The sequence below is a fragment of the Poecilia reticulata genome, chromosome 1 (assembly GCF_904066995.2).
Source record: "Poecilia reticulata chromosome 1, P_reticulata-male-v2, whole genome shotgun sequence".
Classification (NCBI taxonomy): Eukaryota; Metazoa; Chordata; class Actinopteri; order Cyprinodontiformes; family Poeciliidae; genus Poecilia; species Poecilia reticulata.
Window position 1 is genome coordinate 8,910,496 of NC_088830.1, and position 27,090 is coordinate 8,937,585.

The window sequence follows — 27,090 nt, forward strand, 5'->3', positions numbered from 1 at the left end:
ACGTTACCAAAGTATGGTGTTGTGTTTGTTAAGGAGGAGGGGTAAATGCTTTGGGGCTGGCATGCAAACTTCACCTCACTAGTCCCACACATGTCCACATATACCATATTGATTGAATCCAGAAACCTCACAGAGATCCCCAATGTGCCAGGAGGGAGAGTAGCTGCCATGACCTCAGCCACTATGGGGATGACAGCAGGTACCCTCAACCTCCAAACCCTGTACCTATAGTCCATCCAGGCTTACCCATCCCACAGCACTCTGCCCTAATATGGGCAGGCAGAGCATCAAAACAGCCAGATGCTGAACTCATCGCCATCGTTTCAAAACCAGACTCCTTGTTCATGACACGTACAGGTCTTTGGAAAAGCAGAAGTTTATGGGAAGACAAGAAACATAAAGGTATGATGTGGCACTTTCTATTGATCGGCTGTTAAAGGTTGACAAGCATACACTGTTTGAACTTCTCTCTACAGGTCATGCACCTTCAGCCTCTTGAGAAGACATCTGTTGAGGTGAGGCATTCAGAGGAATGGAAGTGTTCAGTAGCCAGCCTAAACGTACCACGAACATGTTAACATGCTTCCAATTTGTGGTAAATCACTAATGGATGTGCAATAAATTCAACAATGTAACTAGTAAATAACTAGTAAATATCCAACTTTCCCTTCCCCGACATGTTCCAATTCAGGCCTAATTGGAACATGTCGGCTCTGATCAGGGTGCAAGTATTGCTCTGAATTAGAGATAGAAACAGATGGTGACTTTGACCTGCATGAGTTCTACACACTGCAGCCAATGAGATAGTTAGGATGCCAAGCAACTCAGTTGAAATTTACAAAGGGAAAACTACGTGATATTATTCCTCTACAGACAAGACTTCAGTTTTTGGTATTGTGTAGAAACCATCAGCTGATGGTTAGCTTGAGAACTCCTCCTTCTTTTTTCTGTATAAAATCCCAAACGATAGAGAGAAGACAGTTTCTCGAGTTTAGTCCTTCAAAACTTTTGAATTTTATACTTTCTCTTGATTTTGTTCCTACTTTTTAACATTCTTATCTTACGCTTTACTTTGCGTTTTGGCAAAAAAAAAAAATTCAGGGGGTCTTCATCCATACAGAAGCATTTTCTACATCTCAGGTACAAATATTTTTTTGTTTGTCTTCAAATGTGTTGCATTAAATACCAGAATAATGAAATGTTTTTTAAGGAAGGATATTAAGAAATATGGTGTTAAAACTGATGGATCAAGAATATGATTTAAAGTTGTAAACCAAAAGTAAAGTCTTGATTGTAAGATTACCAATGTACCAGTTTGGTAAATTCAAAGTAGAGGAGAAATTTTAACATAATTACACATAGAATAATTCTTGAAAATATTGTTTAAGATGTTTGTGTCTGTTCATACCTGCTTTTTTTTTTTTACTTATAAATCTACTAAATCTACCAAATTTCCTAATGCAAATCTTTAAGGTACTATGAAGCTATGGATACATTATCCTCTGACCCCTGAGCTATCAGCTACAGCCAGCCACCATTTATAGATGTGTTTGAAAACTTCAAACAAAAAGTACAACCCTGAGCCACTGTTCAAAAATAAGTAAAGTGAACTGTAGATTTTAAAATTTATACTCTATCCATAAACAAAAAACGTAGCATGGCCTTTGACAGTTCTCAATATGAGAAACGGAGTAAAACAAAATGAAGAGATTTTTCCAGCCAAGAAGAGTTAGTAAACTGAGGTCCTACATTTAAAGTTTCAGGTCACAAACCAAAGTCACAGGCTCCAGCCATTTCTGCTTTTTTTTTAATTTTTTACACAGACTGACTGACACATGGAGAAATCTTTAACATGCTGTTAAACAAAAAGCTCCTTTCTGTCATGTTTTCTAGTTGTCTGCTGACACAAGATGGCAATGCTAGCAGTTTGGACAGTGGTCCTGCTATCATTCAGCTCCTGCATTGGGGCTCCGGGACCACAGCAGAAGGTGCATTATTTTGGGGACTGTTTTAATGGATAGAATAAATATTAATAATCAGCAACATGTATCATTTGTGTTCTGTTTAGAGTTGTTCGTTCCCACTGGATTTAGCTCCACACTCTGTTGATGACATGTACAGCGGCTGCGAAGATGAGATGGAAGAAAAAGTGGCCAGTCTGCTAAATACGGAGAAAAAGGGTGAATTTAGAACGGCTTGGCGTGCAGCACAAAAATACTACAACAATAAATGGGAGGCCACCACCTCAACGCTGAAGAAAGAACAAATCATGGCTATTCACGCTTACACCCTGGAAAAACCACCAATATACGCCGAGTTCAATAAGGCGGTCCGAACGCAAAGCTCCGAGTACAAGACCACATTTCAATATCACGCACTTCACTTCTACCTCACCATGGCCCTACGCTCCCTCAAGCCCAATGCAGCAGAGTGTGTCACCACCTACCGGAGAACCAACTGCGAATTTGAAATAGCCACCGAAGCGAATAGAGAGATTCGCTTCGGTGGCTTTACCTCCAGCTCAGTGGGTTCTTATGCTTCTCCTAAATTTGGCGAACAATCATGCTTTGAGATTATCACCTGCTTTGGAGCAGGCATCTCACAGTTCTCCATGTATGAATCGGAAAACGAGGTCCTGATCCCTCCGTATGAGGTTTTTAAGGTAACAGACATACAGAAAAGATCTGGGGACAATTCCCTTCCATGCGAGGTTGTCTACAAACTGAAGAGCACAAAAAAACGACGTTCCAATTTAAACTGTGCTCTCTCTAAAGATTGTCTGCCGGATTAGTGATGAAATGTCCCAATAAATACAAGCAGCATTGTTCCCAATTTTAGTTTTTACACATAAGTTTGATTTGAAAATAAAGGATTATCGTTTCAAGCATAAAAGTAAATATTCACATTTACAGTCCCTTTTATGTAAAACTTTAAATTAGGAAACAGTTTCCAGTGTAAAACTAATTTTATAAAAGGGACATAAAATATTTGAAGAGCACATTAGTTTGTGTTACAATCATAAACTTTGTGTTCACTTTCCTTTTCCATTTCATCAGAGTACAAACTTTACACTTCATTCAGTTTAGATATGAAAAGGAATACACAAAATACAGTCAGTCTAGATTTCACTGCATTTTCAGAGGAACATGTTATGCACTAGCACCATCTGCTGGTATAAACATGAATAACAAATGGAAAAAAAAAACTTTTTTTTTAAGGTCAATGAAAATGATTTACCAGCCTGGCAGAGAGAATGCAGATACACATGTCTGCATTCTAATTTTTATAGATGTGTCTGTTTCATTTCCTTTGCAAGTTCATGTACACAATACATGTATACACGTTAAGCAGGAGCTCTCAATAGATCAGATCTAGTGGGTGAAAACCACAGAGCGCAAGCAGGTTTCCGCTTATGTGTATTTCAATGCATCGAGTTTTATTTTCTGTTTCTGAAAGAGGCTGAGTATTTTCCCTTTGTTATGTTCTTTCCTATACGTGTGTGTGTAAAAACAGGATGTGACTAACTGAAGCGTATAAAGGTTTATGTACAACTTCATTTCGGGGCTTTGCTTTTCTGACTCCCAGAGTCAGAACCTTAAAATAAAACATTTAAAGACAAAGATTCAATCTTTATTGTTTCTTAGCAGTTTTCTATACCCTTTTATTGAAGGATTTCCGTGTCAGCCTTCATCCATTCAGATGGGTTTTATACATCTCAGGTACAGATACTTTTTTGCTTGTTTCCTCAAATTTATTGCATTAAATACCAGAATAATGAAACTTTTTTTAAGTAGGGATATTAGAAAATATGATGTCAAAACGGATGGATCAAAAATATAACACAAAGTTGTAACTCAATAGAAAAGTCTTGATACTAAAATTAGCAGTGTAAATTCAAAGTGGAAGAGAAATTTTAACACTGATTACACAGTATAATTCTTGATAATGTTTAAAATACCTCCTCTTAGTAATGTTTCCTAACATATGTTTATCGTAGTATAAAGCTATAGGTATGTTATTCTCTAATTCCTTAGCTATTAGCTAGTCAGCCACCATCAGCTTCTCAACATTTTAAACAAAAAGTACAACGCTAAACCACTGTTCAAACATAAGTAAATAGAACTGTAGATTTTAACATTCAGATTTGCATCTCCTGAAAACGAAAGAGAAACTGTCTCTGACAGCTTCTCATTTTTGACAAACCGATCAAAGAAAAAGTGAAGAAGAGCTTTTTCCACCTCAGAAGCGAAGTGCTACATTCAAACAAAGGACTTTTTTGAAGCAAGTTGTAGCTTTTGCTTGGATTATTATAACTCTATGTATGCTGGTCTTAACAGAATCTTAGTTCATACATGGGAAGATCAGCTACAGGAAGAAGATGGAAGACTAGCTACAGCAGAGCAACATCAGAGTTTTGGAGGAGCTTGAAAACAGTTTCAGGTCACAAGCCAAAGTCACAGGCTCCAGTTATTTCTGCTCGATTGGGAATTGGAACAGGAAAATCACAGTTTTTTTTTTAAGAGTGACTGACTCACAAAGAAATCTTTAACATGCTGTTAAACAAAAAGTTTATTTTTGTCTTGATGGCAATAATAATTTGGACAGTGGTCCTGCCATCATACGGATGCCGCATTGAGGCTCTGGCACCACAGCAGAAGGTAAGAGGTGCATTATTTTGGGGAATGTTTTTATAAGTGCAAACGCAACAATAAATATTAATAATCAGTAACATGTTTCCTTTGTTTTCTGCTTAGAGCGGCTCATTCCCACTGGATTTAGCTCTGAACTCTGTTGACGACATGTACATTGGCTGTGAAGATGAGATGGAAGAAGAAGTGGCAAAGTGGTTAGAGAAGGAGAAAAAAGGGAATTTTGGAAAGGCTTGGAATAAATCGGAGCAGTACTACAATAACACATGGGCGACCACCACCTCAGTGCTGAAGAAAGAACAAATCATGGCTGTTCATGCTTACACCCTGGGAATGCCTCCAATATACGCCGATTTCAATAAGGCGGTCCGAACACAAAAATCTGAGTACATGACCAAATTTCAATATCACGCATTTCACTTCTACCTCACCATGGCCCTACGCTCCCTTAAGAGCAATGCAGAGGAGTGTGTCACCTCCTACAGGAGAACCGACTGCAGATTCGAAACGGATATCAACAGTGAGATTCGCTTCGGTGGCTTTACCTCCAGCTCAGTGGGTTGTTATTCTTCTCCTTGGGTATTCGGTAACCAATCATGCTTTGAAATTATCACCTGCTTTGGAGCAGACATCTCAGAGTTCTCCAAGTTTAAATCAGAAAAAGAGGTCCTGATCCCTCCGTATGAGGTTTTTAAGGTAACAGACATACAGAAAAGATCTAGGAAGAATTCCCTTCCATGCGAGGTTGTCTACAAACTGAAGAGCACAAACAAAATACTTTTGAATTTAAACTGTGCTCTCACTGACGAGTCAGATTTGTGATGAAATGTCCAAAAAATACAACCTGCATTGTGCAAAGTCAGACATAATTCAGGTATAGTCTGCCTAATTTTTATTTTACATATTAAATATAATCATAAGAAACATACAAGAGTGAATGTTCACATTTTCAGTCCCTAATTTGTTAAACTTGAAATTAGGAACAGTTTCAAGTGTAAAACTAATTTCATAAAAGGAACATAAAATATTTGAAGAGCACATTAGTTTATGTTAAAATCATAAACTTTGTGTACACTATCATTTTGTGATTAATCAAAGTAATCCTGAACCCATGCTGCTGTGCTTTTTCTTTGTCACAACCCATAATGGCAGATTGAGATTTACTTTTTTATGGAAGTCCAAACATGCAAAAAATAAAGAAAGAAGTCATATAATGATTACTTAAATTGATTGCAACATGTATTAACTGCTAACCTTCACTGAACAATTTCACAATTATAAAAATAATGTATTGATTAAATTCCTAATATTTATTTATATACTTCTCCTTCTATGACACACATAATTTTTTTAATGACATATGTATGCATTATATTTTGAAACTCAATATATTGCTGAAAGCAGATCATTCCTTCCCACTGTCACTTAATGCTTGCTCAAGATACTAACCTGACTACTTGAAGCAAACAGCTGTTCCTATTTGATAGAAAAAATATTAACTGCCATAAAATAATAATCTGTAATTGATTATTTTAAACTGCAATTTCATTTGATCTTGACTGAATGTGTAAATGAGTCTGAATCTGACTGAATTGTATTGGACAAGTAGGATGTGATAATGAATACATTTTAACTGTTTTATATTAGATATTTGTTGTGAAATGGTTCCATATATATTTACTGATCTGAACCAACAATTTTTAAAAGAAAAAAACTGTTTCATAGCTGGAATAAACATCTGTTATATTTCCTGTTAGACTATTCTGTTTTAATAAATCTCACAAAAATACGTGAGGTTTGTGTGTTTGCTTTATAATTTAATTAGGGCTGTTGTAAATGGATATTTTAGTAATCGAGTAATCGATTATTCGAGTACCTTTGTGTGTCTTTATTACAGATTTTGTTTGTCCAGCGATTTCACTTACAACAGTTTTCAGCTATTATTATGCAAGGCAATGTATTTTGCTAATAGGAGAATCACAATCCAAACCATCATAATGTAGTGAAATTTGTGATCCGTTTCTAAAACGTTAGCTAACTTTGACTAGGCTTGGTTGCTTACACACAATTTAACTATGCATCAGTTGCATCATCTTCCTAATAATCTCAGCTATTTCCTATTCACTGCAGTCAAAGACCAGAGTCTTTAAAGGAGCACTAACGCTGATTAAGATGATTTGCAGCTGGTACCAAACATGCAGAAGGGCTGTCCTCACTAAAATGGAGTCTAAATGTGCAACTTAAGAAAAGTCTGAAAAAGTACTTTTTTTGTTGTAAAAAAAATAACCACCGGAACCGATGCTGTTAAGTGAGGTAGTAACCGTTTAAGCACTTAAAAAAAAGGTGTAAAAAATAAGACATTTGTTTACAAATTAATCAAACTTCATGTAATTTAACCATTTTGAGAACCTTGAAGTGAAAACTGTTTTCCACTGTAACAACGACTCCTTTAATACGTCAAAAATGGCGGTTTGGTTAGCAGTGGTGCTAACATTGGGAGCCTTGACTGAAACGGCAAAGGTAAGCAAAAGTGTCCTCTTGGTTAATTTTGTCAAAACACACATCTCAATGGGTTATCACATTCTGAAGGAAAACCCTCTTAATGAACATTTGTCACTATTGGCAGAGCTTGTTTTACCTGGACATGGCTCTGGACTCAGTGGACGACGCGTACGCTGGCTGCGAAGACGACATGGAGCGTAAAGTGAGGACTGACTTTCTCCCGAGTGAAAAAAACCAAAACTCGAATTTCTCCTTGGCCTGGAACGAAGCAGAGAAGCACTACAACAAGAAATGGAGACCCAAACACGGGAAGCCCCCCTCCAGGACCCTGGCGAAGGAGGAAATCGTGGCTGTTTATGTTTACACGACGGACAAACCCGAAGTCTACCCGGAGTTCAACGAGGCGGTTAGAAGTCAGAAGATGACGTACAAAACCGCATTCAGATACCACACTCTGCACTTCTTCCTTACGAGTGCCCTGAAGAGGCTCGGCGCTCGCAGAGGCGCCCTGGAAAGGTGCCTGACTGGCTATCGAAGGGTCGACGGCGACTTCAGCCAAGATGTCCTTAACAAGCAGATCCGCTTTGGCTCTTTTACCTCCAGCTCACTGCTTGGCTATCAGCGTCCGTACAGGTTTGGTGACAAAACGTGCTTTGAGATTTCCACCTGTTTGGGAGCAGACGTCTCGCTGTACTCCAAGTTTGGAGAGTCGGAAGCAGAAGTTTTGATCCCACCGTATGAGGTATTTAAAGTGACGCAGATTAAGAGTAGATCTGAACAGAAGAGCCTTGCATGCGACGTGGTGTTTAAACTTAGGAGCACGCAGAAAACTTTGTCCAACTTGAACTGTGCTCTTCTTTGACTGGAGCCACGTTGTGATTCAAAGACGGGTGTAAATGTATTTTTAGAAAGTTTGGGAAGTAAACTGTTGAAATAAATTTTTCACAATTCAGTGTCGACCTTCATTTGAAGGCTTTTATTTCTTTTGGGAAACAAACTCCGCTTTACACCACATAAAAATTAAAACCTTTGTTTTCTGGGTATAAGTGAGAATTTCGAGTATGTGAGTCAAGGGGGTCAAATTGAAATCCTAAACTGATATTTAACAATTTACCTGTACAAATCACTGGAACACTAGCGGAACAAGTCAGCGTCGTCCCGGGGGCCGGGGCCAATGACCGGGCCCCTCACGTTGGTTAGCGTCGGGCCGGGGGGCGGGGCCAATGACCGGGCCCCTCACGTTGGTTAGCGTCGGGACGGGGGGCGGGGCCAATGACCGGGCCCCTCACGTTGGTTACTTGACAGCTTAATCTTTTTCTAAAAGTATATAACTTTTCACATTTTAGTGCAAAATTTGCAGCAATACTACTTTTATATCTGCTTGTCAAGAGATGGAGTCTATAGGACCCGTCTACTTTCTGGCCTTTTTCTTCGAGCCTGCATCGGGTCAAAATAGATTTTTTTTTTTCATATGAGAATTAAGTTGTGTTTTATGAGGACTTTACACCAAACTGCATGCAAATAAAGAATACTGAATATATTTTGAAGTTATATTTGATATCTCTTTTAAAAATAAGGAAATAATATTTCGGCACATCAGATTATGAGATGCAGTAATTATTTAAACCCCTGTTCATTTAAATAAAAATAAAAATAAAAAAGACTTCCTGGTCTGGTCACGTCAAATCTTATGTCTGTCAAAGATTTTTTTTTCTCCCTCATTAAAACAACTTTTTTTTCATAATTTTAAGACTTTCTTCTGGCAATATTGTATCTCTGCCAAAAGTATAGTTATTCTTGTAATATTCATTTCTTTTTGTAATATGACTTTTAGTTTTATCCCAACTCTAAAACTCCATTCTGCTTTAACAACCTGTTGTCACTGTCACAAACTTCTCCGTCTCTCTCTTTTGACAGGTAAATGTTTCAAAACATCCATCAGTTTGTACTGAAAGTAAGGTTGCATTTTTCTACATTTTTGAATTTGGTATATTACTACAATGAAAGATTAATTCATAAGTTATGTGGAGATCTTCACCAGGGAATACAACAGACTTAAAAGGGACTTTAATGTTTCGTCATCCGGATTAGGAAAATTCACTTCATCTATTCAATTTACTTCAGAAGTTAAAATAATAAATAAAAAAACTGCTGTATTTTTAATCGTATAAAGACATCAATGTTAAAGGAATAAAACACATCAGGACTGTATATCACCACGACTTCATCTGTAAAGTTTAATGCAGTTTTTCTTGTTTTCATGTCAGTGCAACGTGAAAGAGAATGTCATTATTTTGCTATTGTCATAATGGGAATATAAACTGTAGCAAATAAATAGTGGCTCTTAGTAGTACAGCTTCTCAAAACCAAAACCAACAATTCATTAACATTGAGTCAATATAGCTTATGTAAAACAGCACAATATCTCAAAGCTTTTACAGTGGAGGCTGCAGCTACAGTAAGGCACAATTAAAGTAAAGCAGAACTGCTCTAGAAAGCAAGCACTCTCTTTGGTTCCTGCCTAATAAAAGTCAGCAATATACATTATATGATATCTTTAGATGTCATGCACCATGAAATTGTTTTAGCTCATTTTATTGTTCTCAAAACTTCCCAGTGCGTTGGTTATGTAATTTTTTTTAATTTCATTTTGTTTTTTGGTTTTATTTGGTTATGGATTTTTAACTTTTTCATCATAACTGCCACTACCCTTATAGGCGGACACGTATCCACTGGTGTCTGGAATGTCCTCTCGCCCGGCCTTTCCTTTCCCTTTGCCCGAGTCGTCAAAGCGCTCCTTGTGTGAGCCGGTGTACTTGGACGAGTCAGTCAGTCTGTCCACTGCTGCTGCTTTGGCAACTTTCTGAAAGCACAAAAAAAACCAACTGAAAACCGTCAGCCTGGAGTTCACTGCGTTGTTAAAGGAATATGTTATGCGCTAGTGCCATCTGCTGGTGTAAATATGAGTGTCGAGGCTTGAACGTTTATAGCTGATCATCTCACATTGACCGCTATTTCTGGTTGTAAATAACCTTGTGGCCAAGGTTATGCCTCGTACAACGCAAAGTGTAAAAATCAATTTAGCTGCAACATCCAAAACCCAGAAGGAACAAAAGAAAAAGCAAAAAAAAAAGAAAGAAAAAAAAGCAATTTTTCTGCCAGGAACTCTGTTCCAAAAATGCAAAAAATCTGACTTCCCTCCCTGCCCCCCATCAAATCAAACAAAATTAGTGTCAAATCTTTTCGCTGGTTTGTGCAGCAAAAAATTTGTTTGTGCTGCTATAATTTGAAATATTAAATGTTTCCAGAGGTCATGAAAGGTCAACCATCTCCCCCAAGTTCTTCGAATCAGACAAAAATCGGTGTCAATCAACGAGACCAAGTTTCTGCAGCAAAACATTTCATTTGTCCTGCTTTTGCTTTGAAGATATGAAAAGTTTAAAGGTTAAAAGGTCACCAGCTGCACTACATTACCCAAATCTAGCAACATTGGTATTGAACGTTTGTGTTACATTTGTGAGGGTGTGTGCAGCAAAAATGTTCATTTTATCTTTATCATTTTAAAGATATTAATAAAAAAAAAAATCCCTCATTAGAGGTCATCAGAGATCAACCAAAAATGTGCAAAGTCAAACAAAATGGGTGTGAATAAACTCAGCTACGTTTGTGCTGGTTTGACCCCAGTTCTGTTAGATTTGATGAAGGTCGGGGCGCCAACTTCACTCGGGTCTGAATTACTTACAGTGACTCCGGCGTTGGCAGGATCCTTCCCAGCAATGAGACCGTAGACCTGCTGAACGGCCTCGTCTTTGCCTTTGCCTTTGAATCGCTTCGGAGCCAGCTCTGTCAGGGCCTGGTTGAACTGCTCAAACGTGATGACACGGGCCGACTTTGCCCTACAATAACACAGTGTTGCCAGCTGGTTGTTTTTTTTTTTTTTTTTTTAAAGTAGCAAAATTAGACATGTCACATTGTGGTTCTGTGTGAAAATGAATAAGATCATTTATAGGGAGATATATTTTGGTATATAAAAATGGTAACTATTAAATAAATTATGCGTTAAAGAAATCTTTGAACAAAGTAAAACCAAATGGTGCGCTGTACGTTTTCACGTGACTATGCAAAATAGTTATTCCAATATTCTGAAAAAGAAAAACAGGTGTGAATAATCACCAAATATGAAATAGATACTCCTGTTCTTTACTGTTGAGACATTTTGCTCAATTATATTTTAAAATCAATCCTCGCTTCGGTCTTACTTGACTTTGGTGAAAACTATGTCGACATCCGTAGTGGTGACGTTCTTGCCGTCTATAATGTGACAGTCTTTGCAAATCTTGGCGAAGTTCTTTCCATTCATCTCCTTCCCAGTTGCTTTGGTGTCTCCATGGACCGCAAACTTCTGGAAGGCCGTCTCCACTTCTGCCATCGACACTGTGCCCTCGGCCATGCTGAGACAGACGTACGGGTATTTATTACTGACACTAATAGCTTTTAATATTGACAGCAATATGGTGATCCCATTCTCCGAACACTTTGACAGAAATAACAAAAAGTTCAAATTATTTATTTTATATTCCATCACATGTGAAATAACAAAAAACACTTGGATAGAGTTATAGCAAAATGTCTATGATGTGTGAGAAAATTTTCACAGGTCAAGTTTTCCCTCCTGTTTCACATGTTCATCACACATTTTTCACATCTTACCCATTTCACTGTGATTGTATTCAATGGTTATTCATGTCACATTTCCTGAGTACTTCATGTTACTGCACAATATAAGTTCCAGATGTGAAACGTGTTACATCTGAAATATTTTTACTATAATATTTGTCAACTGTGCTTTTTGGCTGTCAAAGGTAAAATGTCTCGCATGTCACCAGTTTAAAGGCATGTTTTTGTACTGAATTACCAAGTACACAGAGTAAATATTGAAAGCTGTGTATTGTACAATAATCAAAATCTAATACTCAAATCTTCATGAAATGATTACAATGAAAAATAAAATCTGCCAAAAAGGTTGTACTGGGGAAAATGTTAGAAAATCAAGTTTTTCATGTATATGATGTGTCTTACATATGTTTTACATATTTCTGAGTAATTTTAGCATTAAATGTAATACAAAAATCCCAAAGGGGGCTGCTTTTAAATATCTAAAGACAAATGATAAAATTTCATATCATAATGGAAGTTATATGGGGTCCATTAGTTAATTGTCTGCTTGCTTGCCAGAAAAATGACGACCATAATGAACGCCTTCTTTTTCCTTTCCCATTTATGCACACGCACACACACACGCACACACACACACACACGCACGCACGCACACACACACACACACACACGCGCGCACACCCACACACACACACACACACACACACACACACAGGTTTTCTGCTACTTTCATTGTGGCTTTTTTGCTAATTTCCTCCTGAGTTTCCCAAACACATGAATTGCAGATGGTTTGTTTGCTTTTGCTCCCAGTCTAAAGGCTTAGAATGTTTCCATATTTCTTAAACAAAAGTGCGTTTAGTTATCTACAGATTTGCAGTTCAGTATACCTAATCGGGACATTTGAAACCGACTCTGATAATTATGACAGTAGGTCAAAGTGCAGCGCCATTAAAAATGAGTCTCTGTTGTATTTGCTGAATGAGAAATGTCTGTCACGTAGGCATTTTCAGATTGGGGACATTCACTGCTACACGGATGACACCCAGCTCTATGCTTCCACTCACTGATTGTCTTCTTGAAATAAAGAACTGGTTCGCCCTTAACTTATCCTTGAATCCTTGTGTCATCACACCTCAATTCATCACATCACACCTGTTCTACCACAGCTCCACTGGCTTCCCATGTCATATCTCATCAACTATAAAATACTCTTGTCACTATGGAGAGCAGCGCATTCAGCCACTCTATTTATGCCCATATCCATCCATCTATCTATCTATCTATCTATCTATCTATCTATCTATCTATCTATCTATCTATCTATCTATCTATCTATCTATCTATCTATCTATCTATCTATCTATCTATCTATCTATCTATCTATCTATCTATCTATCTATCTATCTATCTATCTATCTATCTATCTATCTATCTATCTATCTATCTATCTATCTATCTATCTATCTATCTATCTATCTATCTATCTATCTATCTATCTATCTATCTATCTATACACACACACACTAATACACAGTGCTATCATCCATCATTATGTAAGTGTTACTGCAGCTGCACTCAAGCCAATTTAATTCAATCAAGTCTGTTTCCAAATGGCTTCTCTGCTCCTCAATCTACAGATTGAACGAAACTGTTCAGAGCTTCAATTCTTCTTTTCTGTTACAGCCAAGTCTGCGTGTACAATAAAACAGTGTAACAGCTGCTGTTGGTATGAAATAAAACCACGATCCTAAAGTGAACTATGAAGCAGATTGTTCAACTAAATATAAGCTGATAAATGTGAATCAACAGTTAAAGATATTTTCAACTCTGCAGCACCTTTATGAGGTAATATTTCACATAGCCCCATCTCTCACCTCAAAGCTTTCCATTGGTTTGCAGGTGAACGAAAACACCCACAAATACAAACATCATGATAAACACTGCTTAGAAATGTGACATTTTGTGATGTTTTAAAATAAACACTATTTCCCAGTACTATTCTACATATCGACAGTTACAACACCTACGACAACGAGCGTCACGGTGCTTAAAAATATCACGTCCATTGCCTTTCATCGTATTCCTACATCGTATTCCTACATCGTATTCCTACATCGTATTCCTTTGCCGCAGCCGTGATGCCTGAAACGCGGCACATAAAACGTACCTGCTGTCGTAAACGCAGTGATGCAACGTCAATATTTAGCTGCTTCACCTCTGCTTTCCTCGTCGTCCTCTGGCTCTCCTCCTTCCTGCCACTCCCAGATTTTTTCCCCCCCGGAGGGATGAGGCATAGAGAAAGAGGCTTAGAGGGGAGAAAGTACCGACCAGCACAGTGAATGACGTCATTGGTGCTCACCCCGCCACATCCCCCTCCCAGTGTCTGTTCAGCCTCACCAGCTTAATGCTTCATTGAAAAGACTCACTTTGTCAAAGGCATTGAAAGCATCCCAGATCCCAGTGCTATACGTCGCCCTCTAGTTGCCATGACAATAATACCTTACATCTATGTGGACCTATATATTTATTCTTAAGGTCATGCAAACTCTGGAGGACATAATGAGTTTTCCAGCATTTTGATACATTCTCCTTCTACTCTCCAGTTTTGGATTATTGGCTGCAATTTCTGCTTTTAACTCCATGTTTTCTCTGCTTTTCCTCTTCATAGAGGTTACATTAAAAAAATAATATTAAATAATTAAGGGATAAATAATGCAACTTTTTGGTGTTACATAGCCGCTATCTCGATAGCCAGTAAACTCCTTAAAATTCCATCTTTTAAATGTAATTTTAACAAACAAATACAATTTCTATTTTTGTTCCTTTTTGCCATCATTATTAATTAGACATTTTTTCAGTTTTGGAAATCAACCCATATAAACATTTTTTTTCTATGCAGATATAAGTTTCCTCCTCTTCACATCAGTACATTCACAACCGAGCTGACTGCTGCCCTCATCCATCCCTCTACAACTCTCTCGCTTTCACTCGTTTTCTCTCCAGCTGTTGTTTTAACAAGAACTGCCTTGTTTGGGAAAAGATGAGAGCGGTCCTTCATAGAACAAAGAGAATAGACAACAGAAAGCTGGTCCTTAATGGGAAATTCAAATAAACCTCGGAGCTTTATGTTGTCAAAAATGTAACGTGCGAACCTTGAAGTGATTTTGCTGCTCCACTGTGATCTTAAAACAAACTGCTTCAAGATGATAAAAAAAGAGAGAGCAGACATGTTTAATGCTAATTCTTCTAACTGATGCAGCAGTAAGCCTTTCTCTTGAGGTAATGCTGTCATAAATTATATATTTGACCTCATAAAGAAAAGGTTCAGTGTGCATGAAACATCAGTTAACCATATAAATAAAGATATATTTATATTGAAACATTAAACCTTGATTTATCTCAGAAAGCATTGTAATAATATATATTTTGTGAATTTTTTAAAGACAAACTACGGTGTCCCAGAGGTGCAAGCCACTTCAACAAATTGAGCAACACAACATTAACGAAGCACAAAACAATGTTCAATTCTTGGTAAACCGTAAACATGATTTATAATGACTAAATAAAAATAAAATGAATAATAAATTATTTTGTACAAAATAGGTGAAGCATTATGCACAGTTGCGCAGTTGGTAGAGCTGTTGCCTTGCAGCAAGAAGGTTCTGGGTTCGATTCCCGGCCCCGGTCTTTCTGCATGGAGTTTGCATGTTCTCCCTGGGCATGGTGGGTTTTCTCCGGGTACTCCGGTTTCCTCCCACAGTCCAAAAACATGACTGTCAGGTTAATTGGTCTGTCTAAATTGTCCCTAGGTGTGAGTGTGTGTGTGCATGGTTGTTTGTCCTGTGTGTCTCTGTGTTGCCCTGCGACAGACTGGTGACCTGTCCAGGGTGACCCCGCCTCTCGCCCGAAACGTTAGCTGGAGATGGGCACCAGCAACCCTCCCGACCCCACTGAAGGACAAGGGTGTAAAGAAAATGGATGGATAGGTGAAGCATTATAGCATTATAGGTGAAAGCTGTAATGCTCCATTTGTGAAAGTGTTGGCACTCAGACATCAACTAAGAGCCACACTGTCACTCTATAATATATATACATTTAAAATGCATTTATATTTATATATTTATTGAGACATTAGCTGAGAGGTTAGGAGTTTGTCTTTTTTGTTTATGTATTGTCTGTTATGTAATCTGCGATCTTTTCACCTTGTGGTAAGCATCCAGACTGGTTCCTGAGAGAGCCCACATGTCATGGCTCCTGTTCACATGACAAACAAACTCTGTTGTTTTGGAATCAGGTACCGCCATGAAACTCACCGCTCAGTCACATGAAAAGATCAAGGTTGTGAGGGATTTTGAAACAAACTTCGATGCCCGCACAGTGCAAACTGTTTTTTTTTCCATGAACAATCTTAATTTTATGGTAATGGAAACCTCACTGATTGGCTGCACTGCATCGTGTAAAATCATTAATTCCTATTGGACTTTCAGATTTTTTTTTTACTCTATTTAAGTCCAATCCATTTACCACTTGAAGATTAATGAAGAAAAGAAGTATCCTGTAGCCCTTTTTATATTTAATTTCATACCGTAATATATCCATCACTCTTGCCTGTAATCATTCACATTCTCTACATGAAGATTGCAAAACACACTCTTCATAATTCACCCACTTACATTTGAGGTCTGCTGATTTCTTGACCTTACTTTAAGAGCAAAGATAACACTCAAGTTGAAAGCAAATTTCACAACGGGTGCAGACGTCAGGACTTTTGATCAGAAAATGAAAACAAGTTGTGTGGGAAGAGATCAGTTTACTGTTTGTGGTAGAAACAAAGCCTTTGCCTTTAAATGACAGCAGAAAAGAGCTCAGCGTTCCTACAGAGGGACCAGTGGGATCCCAACGCGCCCAAGGAGTAACTCTGTGGACCTTTCTCTGGGAATATTTGACTGACTGCTCTTTCACATAAGAACTTAATAGGAATAAAAACGAATTATTTCCCAGGATACCTTGGTTAGTAAACATGGCTGATTCAGGTTTCCCATTGCCGCCAGACTCTTTCTGTCCCCTGTGTGCTGATGGACTCCGGGACCCGGTCACCATTCCCTGTGGGGACACTTACTGCCTGGAGTGTATCAAGATCTACTGGGACCAGTTCGACCACATGGGCGTGTACAGCTGCCCTCAGTGCCGCGCGTCTTTCACGCCACGGCCCGTCCTGAGACGTAACGTCCCAGATGTTCAGCACCAGCAACAGCCCCGCCAGCAGCTTCCGGAGCTCACCCCCTTCCCGTACATGCACCGCGAATCCTACTGCGACTTTTGTGTCGGCCGCCGCAACAGGGCCGTCAAGTCGTGCCTCATGTGTCTGGCTTACTACTGCGAGACGCACGTCAAGCCTCATTACGAGTCGTCCACGTTCAAGAGGCACAAGCTTGTGGACGAGACGGGCCACCTGGACAGGAAGATCTGCCCCCAGCACGAGAAGGGCCTGGAGCTGTTCTGTCGCTCTGACCAGATGTGCATCTGCGTGCTGTGTACTGTCAGAGAGCACCGCAGCCACAACATTGCCTCAGCGGAAGAAGAGCGCATTGAGAAACAAGTGGGTTCCAACAGCTTTGGCTTGTAGGTTGTGTTGCCTACATGCAGGGGTGCAGCTATGTACTTTCTGAGTTGTATGCTGACACAAGAAAGCAACCCTAGACATCTGTAGCTACAGCACAAAGTTACAAGATAACCAAGATATGTTATTTTACTAGTAACTTAACCTGAATGTTGACAAGCTTTTTTTTTAGACTGACAAAACTCACCTACTGTCTGTCAACCGCTTTGAAAAGTTAGAAAAATAAATTTGTTGTTTTCTGACCTCTTTCTTTTCTTTTCTGCCTCTCTATTTTTAGCTCAAATTCATCCGAAAACAACAGAATTCAAATGAAAAAAAAACAAAACATATCACACCCCAACTAGAAATAATTTTGTTTTCGTTTTGGCGCCCCTCTAGCCCAGCATCCCTATACATTATATAATGATGTAAAAACCTTTTGTGTCTGTTTTAGCATTGCACAGGTACAGCAGGTCAGCGCGTTGCATAATCACAAACACATTGCATAAAGGTGCAAAGTTCCCTTGAATTCCTTATTTAAAAAAAGAGTATTACACTTTTAAATTTGAGATTACAAATGAGGACAATCTAGTTTTTACATAGTTTAGATTGCTCCAAGATTAGACTCTGAATTCATGGGCCTGCAAAGTGATACAAAAGGGAGTTTGTTGTGCTTACAAAATAAAGTTGATAGGAAATTGTCAAAATAAAATCCTCACTCTTTTATTGGTTAAATTCATGGAGAAAGTTTGTTCAAAATCTGTTCTGGATAAGAAGAGAAATGTGTGGGTCTTTGTTGATCAGTTGCTGGTTCACAAAAATTGGACTTTTTTAGAAGGAAAGGACTAAGAAAAAGCTATGCTTTTAGATAACAAGTGGCAAAAACTATTGAAATCTAAATCAGAGAATTTTATGACTTTTATCCTTCTTCAAATGTAAAATCAAATCATACTTTTGTAGAGTGTAAAGAGAAAAACAGTGATTAAGGCTAAAAGTACCTTGTCCTTAAAGTGACGTGAAACTAGATGTTGGTGTGTATTTTTTCCTTCAGAAAGTTCTGGTGGTGACCCAGTCCGAAGTGCAGCACATCATTTCAGAGAGGATGAAAGAGCTGCAGGACCTCAAGCACAATGTGGATGTTCTGAAAGTAAGTCAGACATTACAGAAACAAGTATAACATTTATCTTTCACTGCCGTACGCCGGATCTCAGAATATTCTTACCCTGTATGACATCAACTCTTTTATTTTATTTCTTCAGAACGCCGCCCAGCGTGCGCAGACTGAAAGCGATAAGACCTTCCACGAGATGTTGCAGGCAGTCGAGCGCTGGAAGTCTGAAATCAATCAGATGATAATGGCCAACATGCAGGCGGCCATGACGCAGGCTGATGGTTACGTTGAGCGCCTTGAGCAGGAGATAGTGGAGCTGCAGCGGCGAGACGCTGAGCTGCGACAGATCCTGGAAACGGAGGACAACATTCACTTTCTGCAGGTGCCAAAGGATCACACAAATCTGTTTGCCGATACTTTTCTTACACTCAAGTATTCCTAATGGAAAATAATGACATAAAGCGTTCATGCAAAATACTGGGTTCAACCTATTGGTTTTTGATAGAGGGATTCTCGTCAAACCAGGTCTTGAAGAATCAGGTTAAGACTAAACTTTTTTTCTTTCTCTTCCTTGTCGCACAGAATTTTCCCACCCTATGTGTTCCTCCAGAGGCCATGGTTCCTAAAGTTCTCATCAATCCTCAGTTCTCCTTTGGAGAAATAAGCAAAACAGCCATAGAGATGAAAGAAAACCTGGATGACATCTGTAAAAAGGAGCTGAGTAAGATTTCCAAGACGGGTAAGCTCGTGCAGAAAATACTTTCACGTTCCCAGAACTGAAGTTAAATCATGTGACAAACTAACGTAGATATTCCTTACAGTCAGCGAAACTCCTGTGTACATACTTTTGCCAAGAAACGGGGACAAACGCCTGAAAGGTAAGGATTAGTAAACTCAATGGCATTTGGCAATTCAGGAGCAACAACAAAAATGGTGGGCCTTTTTATGGAACAAACATTTCTTTATTGTCATTCACATAGTTCCCTCCAGGGTTGATTTTCAGGAGCCAAAATCCAGAACAGACTTCTTGAGATGTAAGTGTGATTCATATTGTATGTTTAAGTTACTGAAGTGTACCATAACAAATGGTTGTTGTGGTAATGTCAAGTGACAGACATTACCACAACAATAATTGGCTGGCATATAATTATGCCAGCCAATTATAGGCTGGCATAATTGATATGCCAGCCTATCAATTAAGTTACTTTGTGTCGCTTTAGAACAAAAATCTTTTGACTAGTCTCATATTTTCTCTCTGTTAAACTACAGACATTTCATAAACTAGGTTCTTAAAAATAGCAGCACTTCTTGTTGGATTCATTCAGATATTTGACATGGTGCGAAGCTATTTCTACAATTTCTTTTAAACATTAATGCAAACTTATGTTTCCCATCGGGTTAGAAAATTATACCTTTTGTAAAAAAATTTTTTAAGAATTCAAGGCAATTAATAACTTTATTTTGTTAAGTGTTAACAAAATAAACACTTATTTTGTTAAGTGTTTATTTATGGCTAATGATCATTAGCCATCATTAGCATGGCTAATGATGAAGAATAAAGAAAAAGTAACATTCATTTTGTAATTTCACATTAAAGACTTATGATTGGACTTAGACTCTGGTTGAAAGTCATCAGACTTGACTTGAACATGCAAACAGGACTTCAAATCAAATCATATCCTATAGTGGTTACAGGTGAATACTAAGAAATGTGTACTGTGGATGTTTTTCCTTTCTCAGATGCAGTCAGACTGTCCTTTGATTCAAACACCGTCTACAAAGAGCTCGTGCTGTCAGATGGCAATCAGAGAGTCACTCGAAGGAAAATGACCCAGTTTTATCCAGACCATCCGGAAAGATTCGATGGCTTTTCCCAGGTGCTGTGCAAGGAGTCTCTGTCCGGCTTCAGGTTCTACTGGGAGGCCGAGTGGGGCGGGGAGTTCTCCATCGGTGTGGCCTACAAGAGCATCAGTCGCAAAGGAAAAAATTCAAACAGCCTTCTGGGCTATAACGACAAGTCGTGGAGTCTCCTCTGCTCTGATTCAGGGTACTCAGCCTGGCACAACAAAGCAGACAAAGATCTGCCTGATGCTCCCCGGGCCACTAGGATAGGTGTGTACTTGGACTATGCTGGCAACACTTTGGCCTTCTATTCAATATCCAACACAATGGAGCTCATCCACAGGTTCAGAGCTCAGTTCAGTGAGCCTCTGTTTGCTGGTTTTGGGGTTGGCTCCTCTGTTACCCTCTGCCAGCTGAAGCAGAACACTATGCCTTATACTTAAAAAAATGAAAAAAAAAATTAGCATCAAGGTTCCTGTACTCAAACAGTGATAATGATAAAATTAAGACAATTTGTGTGAAAAGCGTTTTTTATCTCCTTAGCCTACACTTTAACCTGTATAAGTGATCAGTTGATGTAAAACTACTAATCATCATCCATCTTATCTTCTCGAGCATCTTCTCCCATTTTAAAGTGTTAAATGTGGTATGTAAGTAAAATAAACTTTTTCTCTTTTATATTTTAAACTGATTAAAATAAGAATCAACAAATTTTTTAGCTATTTAATGTGTAACGAATGCTATACAGTGAGAACATTTTTATTTTTTCTTTATGCTAACTGTTGGATATGGCTAAACATACCATTATGAAAGAGTTAAGAAGGATCAATAGAAATAAATTGGATGCACTTTCTAAGCATTTATTTTGAAGATGGGTGTAGCTTCAAATGTAGCATCAGTTTAAGACGGTATCAATGCTTTTGTTATTTTTTTTTAAAACGTGTTCATTTGGATTAGTATTTTATCAATATTGATGTGTGTAGATACGATGTATTTACAATTTAAGTATCACATGTTTGGTGTGACAATAAATAAACAGTGCTGAGAAAATCATTTAAATACTAGACTTGTGTGTGTTCATAAATAAAGAACTCCTAAAGATGATAAGAAGTGCTTTTATCTCCTTTGAGTTTTCATTGTTTTTTCTAAAGCAGGTCACGCCAAACACAGTGTGTCATTTTTGTTGGCCCAATATACAGTCAGTTTCTTTGTCATTAGTCTTTTTACATATCACAGGCCAACAAGTAAGAAACTGAACCACTAGAGGTCAGCAAAGACCAAATGATTAAAATTCCAGAAGATAGTAGAAACTCATCTACACCTACATGACCAAACTTGTAGCCAATATCACAATTGAGGAAGAGCCATTTTCTTTTCAAGAGATTTGAACACATTTAGGTCACATTTGTAAGGAGTTGTTAAAATAACACAATACAAATAGATCTCACAGCAAACTTATGTGTTGCCAGTGAAAACATAATTTTGTTCACTTCTAAATGAAGCTTTAATAAATGGAAGTAAGTTACAAAAAAAGTTGCTTTTCCTGCAGTGATAGCTTAGCTCGGTGTTTCAGGAGAGTGACAAAACGCTTCACTTGATTTATCCTAGTCAAACATGGAAGAAACAGCGCCTCCTAAAGGCACCAATCGTAACTGCAGTGACAGCGAGCAATGAGCGCTGCCGTGAGCCTATCCCACCAGGAGCCTCGTAGTTCAGAAAACCCCAGCCTGCAGTCACGGCAGAGAAGTATGGAAACGAGACTCACTCTAATCTGAATCACGCATTCACAAAGCTCCCGGTGACGTCACTTAGCGACTTCCAGCGACTTTTGACCGTTAGCAACGGTGAAAGAGGACAGTCAGGGGACTGAGGAAAGCGGAGGTTAAGCAGCCAGAAATTTTACGTTGTGTCGCTGCATTTACAACACCAGGTACATTTTATGTTGCACATTTAAGGCATTACCTCTATAGCTAAAGTCCTTGTAGCAATATAATGAAAGGCAATGGAAATGTTCTTGCACTCGAAGCAAGCTGTGACGCTAGTTGTTGTAGGTGTGGTAAAGGTGTAACTGTAAATTTAGAGAAATATTGGGTGTTCATTGTGTTTCCCGTTAAGAATGTCACTAAAATTTCTGACATTTTAGTGACATTAATTAATGTCACTAATTAATAGTGAGAAATAGTGTTTCTCACTATTAACCATGAGTGTTTCTCATGGTTAATAGTTTTTACACCCGTCTCGTAAAATACGGCATTGTCCTGTATTGGGCAGTTAAATGTTGCATCCCGTTTCCTAGGAAACAGGCACCGCGCTGACATCATGCAGCTTTCAATCCGTTCCTTTTTAAAACGTCTATTTGCTTGTCCACAAGCTTGTCATGGCTTTTTATGTTTTATTTAAATATGTCGATACTTTTGAGGAGGAACGCACCATTAGAATGTTTTAGATAGAAACAAAGAGGTAAAACTTTACACGTACAAAAAAAAATTCCCGTACGATTTTCACATTTTAGACATTTTGCTGTAATTATATCCTGGCTGGTGCTTTTTGTTGTTTCCCATGCAATGACATAAAAAAAAATATTTTAACTTTGTGTTCTTATTACTGTCAAAGGATTCAAAGAATGTGATCCTATCAGTGACATCATTAAAGATATTTCTCTCAAAATTAAATAAATGTATGTCTGTTTCAGCATGGCCTCGGGATCAACACCCTCTGCAGATGTTGAGAGCGCTTTCCAGAAGTTTGCAGTCCACGGAGATCCTCATGCGACTGGGCGGGAGATGAATGGAAAGAACTTTGCCAAGATATGCAAAGACTGTCACATTATGGACGGCAAACATGTCACTTCCACTGATGTCGATATAGTTTTCAGCAAAGTCAAGTAAGACTTAGGACAGGATTCATCTTCTCAAAAATATTAATGTCAGCAAAATGTCCCCACAACGAAGAGCAGGAGTGTCTGTTTCATGTTTGGTGATTATTCTTACTTGTTTTCTATATTTTTTCAGAATAAATCCTCTACAATGGAATAACACACTATGTGGTTTTATTTTGATAAAGGCTATCATTACCACAGCATTTATTTAACTACTATTTTTATATATCCAAAATATATCTCCATATAAATGATGTTTATATTCACACAGAACTTTCATATGACATTTTCAAGTTTATTTTTTTAAAAAAGGACAATACATATTAATAAATATTCTAATAGAAACATACATGAGATTATTGCCAGTTGGCTAATTCCTATCTCTAGTTCCATTGGCAGGTTAATGTTAAAACACGATGACAGATAAAACGGAAAAAATAATAATTACAGGTTTTGTCTCTTTTTTTTTTTTTTCAAAACAGGGCAAAGACCGCTCGTGTCATCACATTTGAAGAGTTCAACCAGGCCCTGTTTGAGCTGGCTCCAAAACGATTCAAAGGCAAGAGCCAACCGGAGGCTATTCAGCATATGTACGGTCTCGTTGCTGGGCAGGATCCTGCCAATGCTGGAGTCACTGTAAGTATAAGCAGATCATATCAACACTTCCTTCATGGACCCCAAGATTTGGGTAGATTTCTGACTGGCTTTTATACTTCTTACTTGGTGGGTCATTTTCATTTTGTTTGGTAAAAAAAATATATATATAGTTTTTTAAACTTTGGGGGTATTCATGTTAACACCAGCAGATGGCATAAACATGTGTAACACAATGTAAGCATTGTTCCACGAGTAACACAATACATACATTTAGATACATTGAATACTATTATTTACATCCGGAAATTTGTATACATTTCCGTACGTAAACGGATGTAAGGGTTAGGGGTTAGGGCTAGAACAACCTCTAGTGTTGTGCCCTCTAGCGACACAACACTAGAGGGCAAAAGGTCTATTCTTCTACTTGCCACCCATAGCTGTGCTGCTGCTGTAGTACAATTTCTTTGACAAAATTAAACTTAGAGATGTAGGTATTGTTAATCTAGTGCAGGGTACCACAACAAAGGAAAAATAACGCAGAAAAACAACTCAAAACCACTTATATTTTTCTCGTTCACTTCGTTGGATGTTTTTGTCAGGTTTTATTGGCTCTAGTGGCCTTTATTTGACAGTGAATTGACAGGAAAGCGAGTAATGAGAGAAGGGGGAAGACATGTGGCAAAGATTGTCAGGCCAGGGCTTGAACCCGTGACATCCCCATCAAGGATTAAGGCCTCCATATGTGGCTTGTGCTTAACCCCTGCGCCACCACAGCACCCCCACTTTTTTTTTTTATGCTGCACATGGATCCATTGTCGTAGCAACTGGCTGACAACATCTCAACTAGCTGATAGAACAGATATCACGTTCAGGTGTATCAGGATTTAACACCAAAAACACGCCAACAAATAAAACAATGAGTCCATTACAGTTGCATGTTTTCAGGTATGATGTTTATTTTGCGATTATTAATAAGGGATTGTCTGAACACAGTGGTGGTTGATTAGCTAACTGAAAGACCTGTGTCACTGATTTTCTTTCAGAGAGTAGGTGTGCAGGTCGTGTTTTCTTTTTAAGGGAAACGGCACACATCTTTATCAAAGTTGTCAAAGTCAAGCTAGCATAACTGACCTGCTTACCTCTCCCTCGCTATTTTTTTTTTTTCAATTAAAACTTTCGGACCTGGTTTTCTAGTTGTCATAGTGTTGACAATTAATAGCAAAACATTGTGTCCCTTTTCCTCTTATATGTCACGCATACATTTACGATTTAGCTCATCATGTGTCAATGTGTCTTTTCCGCCAACAATGCAGTGCAATCTAAGTTGACAGTGTGTATTTCATGTGTTCCCTTTTCATATCTGAACTGAATGAACTGTTTTGCATGTAACTCTACTTTCTACTTTAGATCTCTCATCGGATGTTTTTCTGTTTTTCGTTACTTCTTAGAAAATTTCAAAGGTAGGAGGAGTGGACAGACTGACAGACACATCCAAGTACACTGGGTCACACAAGGAGCGCTTTGACGAGTCAGGCAAAGGGAAAGGATTACCTGGGCGTGAGGAAATGACCGACAGCAGTGGATATGTGACTGGTTATACGGGCAGTGGCACTTATGATGACAAGGTCAAAAACGGATAAGCAAATAAAAAACTTACACGGGCAATGAACTTGTGTTTGTTTTTGATTGAGCTATTCACAGTTATTGATTAGTTTTTAGTTTTAAATAGCTAAAATGCTTCCAAACTGTTGTTGCAGTTCTTTTTTTTTTAAACACTTAAATAAGTTATGTATTCATGAAAAAGCTACAGAAAAATTGCTACTCACCCTGATATATTCATCCTAACTATTATTCTAGTGGCAATAATAGTGAAATAAACTACAGCTGTTAAAATTACCTCCTCGATGCCTCAATGTGAATATTTGATCACCCAAAATCAAAGGAAAATAAAGTTCTGGTGCAAAAATGACAATTCATATGATTTTTAAACTCCAACATAGATCTATGTTTCTAGCAATAATTATGAGAATGAATGGGTGTGTTGAGTTAATGAACCGTTTAGGATGTGACACTGTGTGTTTTAAGTACTTTGCTTTTTTCACAATATTCTAATTCTCCAAAATACTGAATTCTGGGTTTCTATTACCTATCCATAATAACTAATACTACAAAAAATAAAGAATTGGAATATTCCACTCAATATTTAATAAATATGCATAATATATAAATGTCACTTTGAGTGAAAAAAAAAAATACTTTTTTATGATAGAAGTATCTGCATGTTTATTGTCATAGAGTTCTGAAGTTTCTTTAAAGTTTCAGCAGATGGCAGCACAGTCTTAGGAATGTTGACAGGGATTTAATGTCCAGTATTTAAATTGCCTCATCAGCTACAGCCAACACAGGGCCCACAGACACCAGGAAGTCCTCACAGATCACATGACTTACCCAGAGGTCACATCCTAAAAGAAACACTCAACATCACTGAGCTAGGTGGAACTATATTTCTGTTAATTGTGTGCTTTTTTACCCGCAAGTACCTTTTAAATTACGTACACAATGATACGGAGCCCCCTAGGGGACATACGGAGAAAATTATCTTTTGCGTTCCCTCGCAATATGCTTATATAAATATTTGCTGGTCTATTTTGTATACAGTCACAAAATCACAAATGTCTATTTAAAATGTCAAATATATATGGTACACATATGAAGAGCCTCCATGAAAACATGTTTATTCTTAACTCTGGTGCAAAAAATTAATTGAAAATCGATTTATTCACTACATGTTTATGTCTGTTTGTGTCAGGTTGACACAAAGAAATGTGAAAACGGCCCTTTAAACCATTCAGACTAGCAACACAAGAGAGACACAATCAAAACTAAATAAATATTCCAAGTAGTATTTTTTTATTTCTTTCATTTTTACGGAAAGTATCACAGGTTTGTGGTGCATTTCTATCCTAAAGTATAAGATATAAAACTTCAGATATCTCACGAGATATTAACATGCATGGAAAACTTTACGAAAACTTTATATAATAGCAGAAAGTACGACGGTCACCGTAAGAAAGGCTTACAGTATTCAGTTATGTCGCATGAACTGGTCAGTACATTATTTCCAGAGAAGGCAAAACCTATTGCGAGGGGACGCAAAAGAAAAAAAACAATCCCCCATGTCACCTAGGGGGCTCCGTGCAATGAAAATATTCAAGATAAATATTTTAAAAACAAA

General features: G+C 38.0%; 7 protein-coding genes across 12 annotated transcripts in view; 5 read left to right on the forward strand and 2 right to left on the reverse strand.

The window, feature by feature from the left end:
• LOC103470161 (ecto-ADP-ribosyltransferase 4-like) overlaps positions 1–7,395 on the reverse strand; it is a 40,053-nt gene extending 32,658 nt beyond the window's left edge. For all 5 annotated transcript variants that reach the window (XM_081604878.1, XM_081604874.1, XM_081604868.1 and 2 more), the window contains exon 1: positions 7,288–7,395. The gene's annotated coding sequence lies outside the window, so the exon portion shown is untranslated. The remainder of the gene's footprint in view (positions 1–7,287) is intronic.
• Positions 690–2,800, forward strand: LOC103470628 (erythroblast NAD(P)(+)--arginine ADP-ribosyltransferase-like). Its single transcript, XM_017305800.2, has 3 exons — positions 690–1,140; positions 1,894–1,988; positions 2,069–2,800. Exons 2-3 carry the CDS (start codon positions 1,911–1,913, stop codon positions 2,789–2,791), a joined length of 801 nt encoding a protein of 266 aa, XP_017161289.1. The 5' UTR covers positions 690–1,140; positions 1,894–1,910; the 3' UTR covers positions 2,792–2,800.
• LOC103470708 (ecto-ADP-ribosyltransferase 5-like) lies at positions 4,533–6,689 on the forward strand. Its single transcript, XM_017305787.2, has 2 exons — positions 4,533–4,658; positions 4,755–6,689. The coding sequence occupies exons 1-2, from the start codon at positions 4,551–4,553 to the stop codon at positions 5,469–5,471; spliced, it is 825 nt and encodes a 274-aa protein (XP_017161276.1). The 5' UTR covers positions 4,533–4,550; the 3' UTR covers positions 5,472–6,689.
• On the forward strand, positions 6,842–8,103 carry LOC103470788 (ecto-ADP-ribosyltransferase 5-like). The gene is made up of 2 exons (XM_008419491.3): positions 6,842–7,169; positions 7,276–8,103. The coding sequence occupies exons 1-2, from the start codon at positions 7,113–7,115 to the stop codon at positions 8,011–8,013; spliced, it is 795 nt and encodes a 264-aa protein (XP_008417713.1). The 5' UTR covers positions 6,842–7,112; the 3' UTR covers positions 8,014–8,103.
• A 1,259-nt stretch (positions 8,104–9,362) lies between these two features.
• tppp2 (tubulin polymerization-promoting protein family member 2) lies at positions 9,363–14,161 on the reverse strand. Of its 2 annotated transcripts, none has more exons than XM_008418199.3 (4): positions 13,996–14,161; positions 11,411–11,602; positions 10,894–11,047; positions 9,363–10,014 (listed from the first exon to the last, which is right to left on the reverse strand). In XM_008418199.3, exons 2-4 carry the CDS (start codon positions 11,599–11,601, stop codon positions 9,823–9,825), a joined length of 537 nt encoding a protein of 178 aa, XP_008416421.1. In that variant the 5' UTR covers position 11,602; positions 13,996–14,161; the 3' UTR covers positions 9,363–9,822. The 2 variants fall into 2 exon arrangements, with proteins under 2 accessions (XP_008416421.1, XP_008416503.1); XM_008418281.3 differs by lacking the exon at positions 13,996–14,161 and adding an exon at positions 13,703–13,867.
• A 2,487-nt stretch (positions 14,162–16,648) lies between these two features.
• ftr84 (finTRIM family, member 84) lies at positions 16,649–21,504 on the forward strand. The gene is made up of 7 exons (XM_008418079.3): positions 16,649–17,427; positions 18,479–18,574; positions 18,687–18,920; positions 19,121–19,277; positions 19,360–19,416; positions 19,519–19,572; positions 20,279–21,504. Exons 1-7 carry the CDS (start codon positions 16,849–16,851, stop codon positions 20,821–20,823), a joined length of 1,722 nt encoding a protein of 573 aa, XP_008416301.1. The 5' UTR covers positions 16,649–16,848; the 3' UTR covers positions 20,824–21,504.
• Positions 21,505–22,180: 676 nt separating this feature from the next.
• On the forward strand, positions 22,181–25,520 carry LOC108166248 (tubulin polymerization-promoting protein family member 2-like). Its single transcript, XM_081604919.1, has 4 exons — positions 22,181–22,310; positions 23,073–23,264; positions 23,741–23,894; positions 25,304–25,520. The coding sequence occupies exons 2-4, from the start codon at positions 23,074–23,076 to the stop codon at positions 25,493–25,495; spliced, it is 537 nt and encodes a 178-aa protein (XP_081461045.1). The 5' UTR covers positions 22,181–22,310; position 23,073; the 3' UTR covers positions 25,496–25,520.
• The last annotated feature ends 1,570 nt before the right edge of the window (positions 25,521–27,090 follow it).

What these genes read in the sequence shown, in the direction of transcription:
- LOC103470708 (XM_017305787.2), top strand. Translation starts at nt 4,551, where the DNA reads ATGCTGTTAAACAAAAAGTTTATTTTTGTCTTGATGGCAATAATAATT. An exon ending in CTCTGGCACCACAGCAGAAG is followed by an intron (nt 4,659 to 4,754) that starts GTAAGAGGTGCA and finishes TTTTCTGCTTAG; the next exon opens with AGCGGCTCATTCCCACTGGA.
- tppp2 (XM_008418199.3), bottom strand. Translation starts at nt 11,601, where the DNA reads ATGGCCGAGGGCACAGTGTCGATGGCAGAAGTGGAGACGGCCTTCCAG. An exon ending in ATAGTTTTCACCAAAGTCAA is followed by an intron (nt 11,048 to 11,410) that starts GTAAGACCGAAG and finishes GTGTTATTGTAG; the next exon opens with GGCAAAGTCGGCCCGTGTCA. An exon ending in CTGCCAACGCCGGAGTCACT is followed by an intron (nt 10,015 to 10,893) that starts GTAAGTAATTCA and finishes TTGTGCTTTCAG; the next exon opens with AAAGTTGCCAAAGCAGCAGC.
- LOC108166248 (XM_081604919.1), top strand. Translation starts at nt 23,074, where the DNA reads ATGGCCTCGGGATCAACACCCTCTGCAGATGTTGAGAGCGCTTTCCAG. An exon ending in ATAGTTTTCAGCAAAGTCAA is followed by an intron (nt 23,265 to 23,740) that starts GTAAGACTTAGG and finishes TTTTCAAAACAG; the next exon opens with GGCAAAGACCGCTCGTGTCA. An exon ending in CTGCCAATGCTGGAGTCACT is followed by an intron (nt 23,895 to 25,303) that starts GTAAGTATAAGC and finishes GTTACTTCTTAG; the next exon opens with AAAATTTCAAAGGTAGGAGG.
- LOC103470628 (XM_017305800.2), top strand. Translation starts at nt 1,911, where the DNA reads ATGGCAATGCTAGCAGTTTGGACAGTGGTCCTGCTATCATTCAGCTCC. An exon ending in CTCCGGGACCACAGCAGAAG is followed by an intron (nt 1,989 to 2,068) that starts GTGCATTATTTT and finishes TGTTCTGTTTAG; the next exon opens with AGTTGTTCGTTCCCACTGGA.
- LOC103470788 (XM_008419491.3), top strand. Translation starts at nt 7,113, where the DNA reads ATGGCGGTTTGGTTAGCAGTGGTGCTAACATTGGGAGCCTTGACTGAA. An exon ending in CCTTGACTGAAACGGCAAAG is followed by an intron (nt 7,170 to 7,275) that starts GTAAGCAAAAGT and finishes CACTATTGGCAG; the next exon opens with AGCTTGTTTTACCTGGACAT.
- ftr84 (XM_008418079.3), top strand. Translation starts at nt 16,849, where the DNA reads ATGGCTGATTCAGGTTTCCCATTGCCGCCAGACTCTTTCTGTCCCCTG. An exon ending in ACAATGTGGATGTTCTGAAA is followed by an intron (nt 18,575 to 18,686) that starts GTAAGTCAGACA and finishes TTATTTCTTCAG; the next exon opens with AACGCCGCCCAGCGTGCGCA. An exon ending in GAGTAAGATTTCCAAGACGG is followed by an intron (nt 19,278 to 19,359) that starts GTAAGCTCGTGC and finishes TATTCCTTACAG; the next exon opens with TCAGCGAAACTCCTGTGTAC.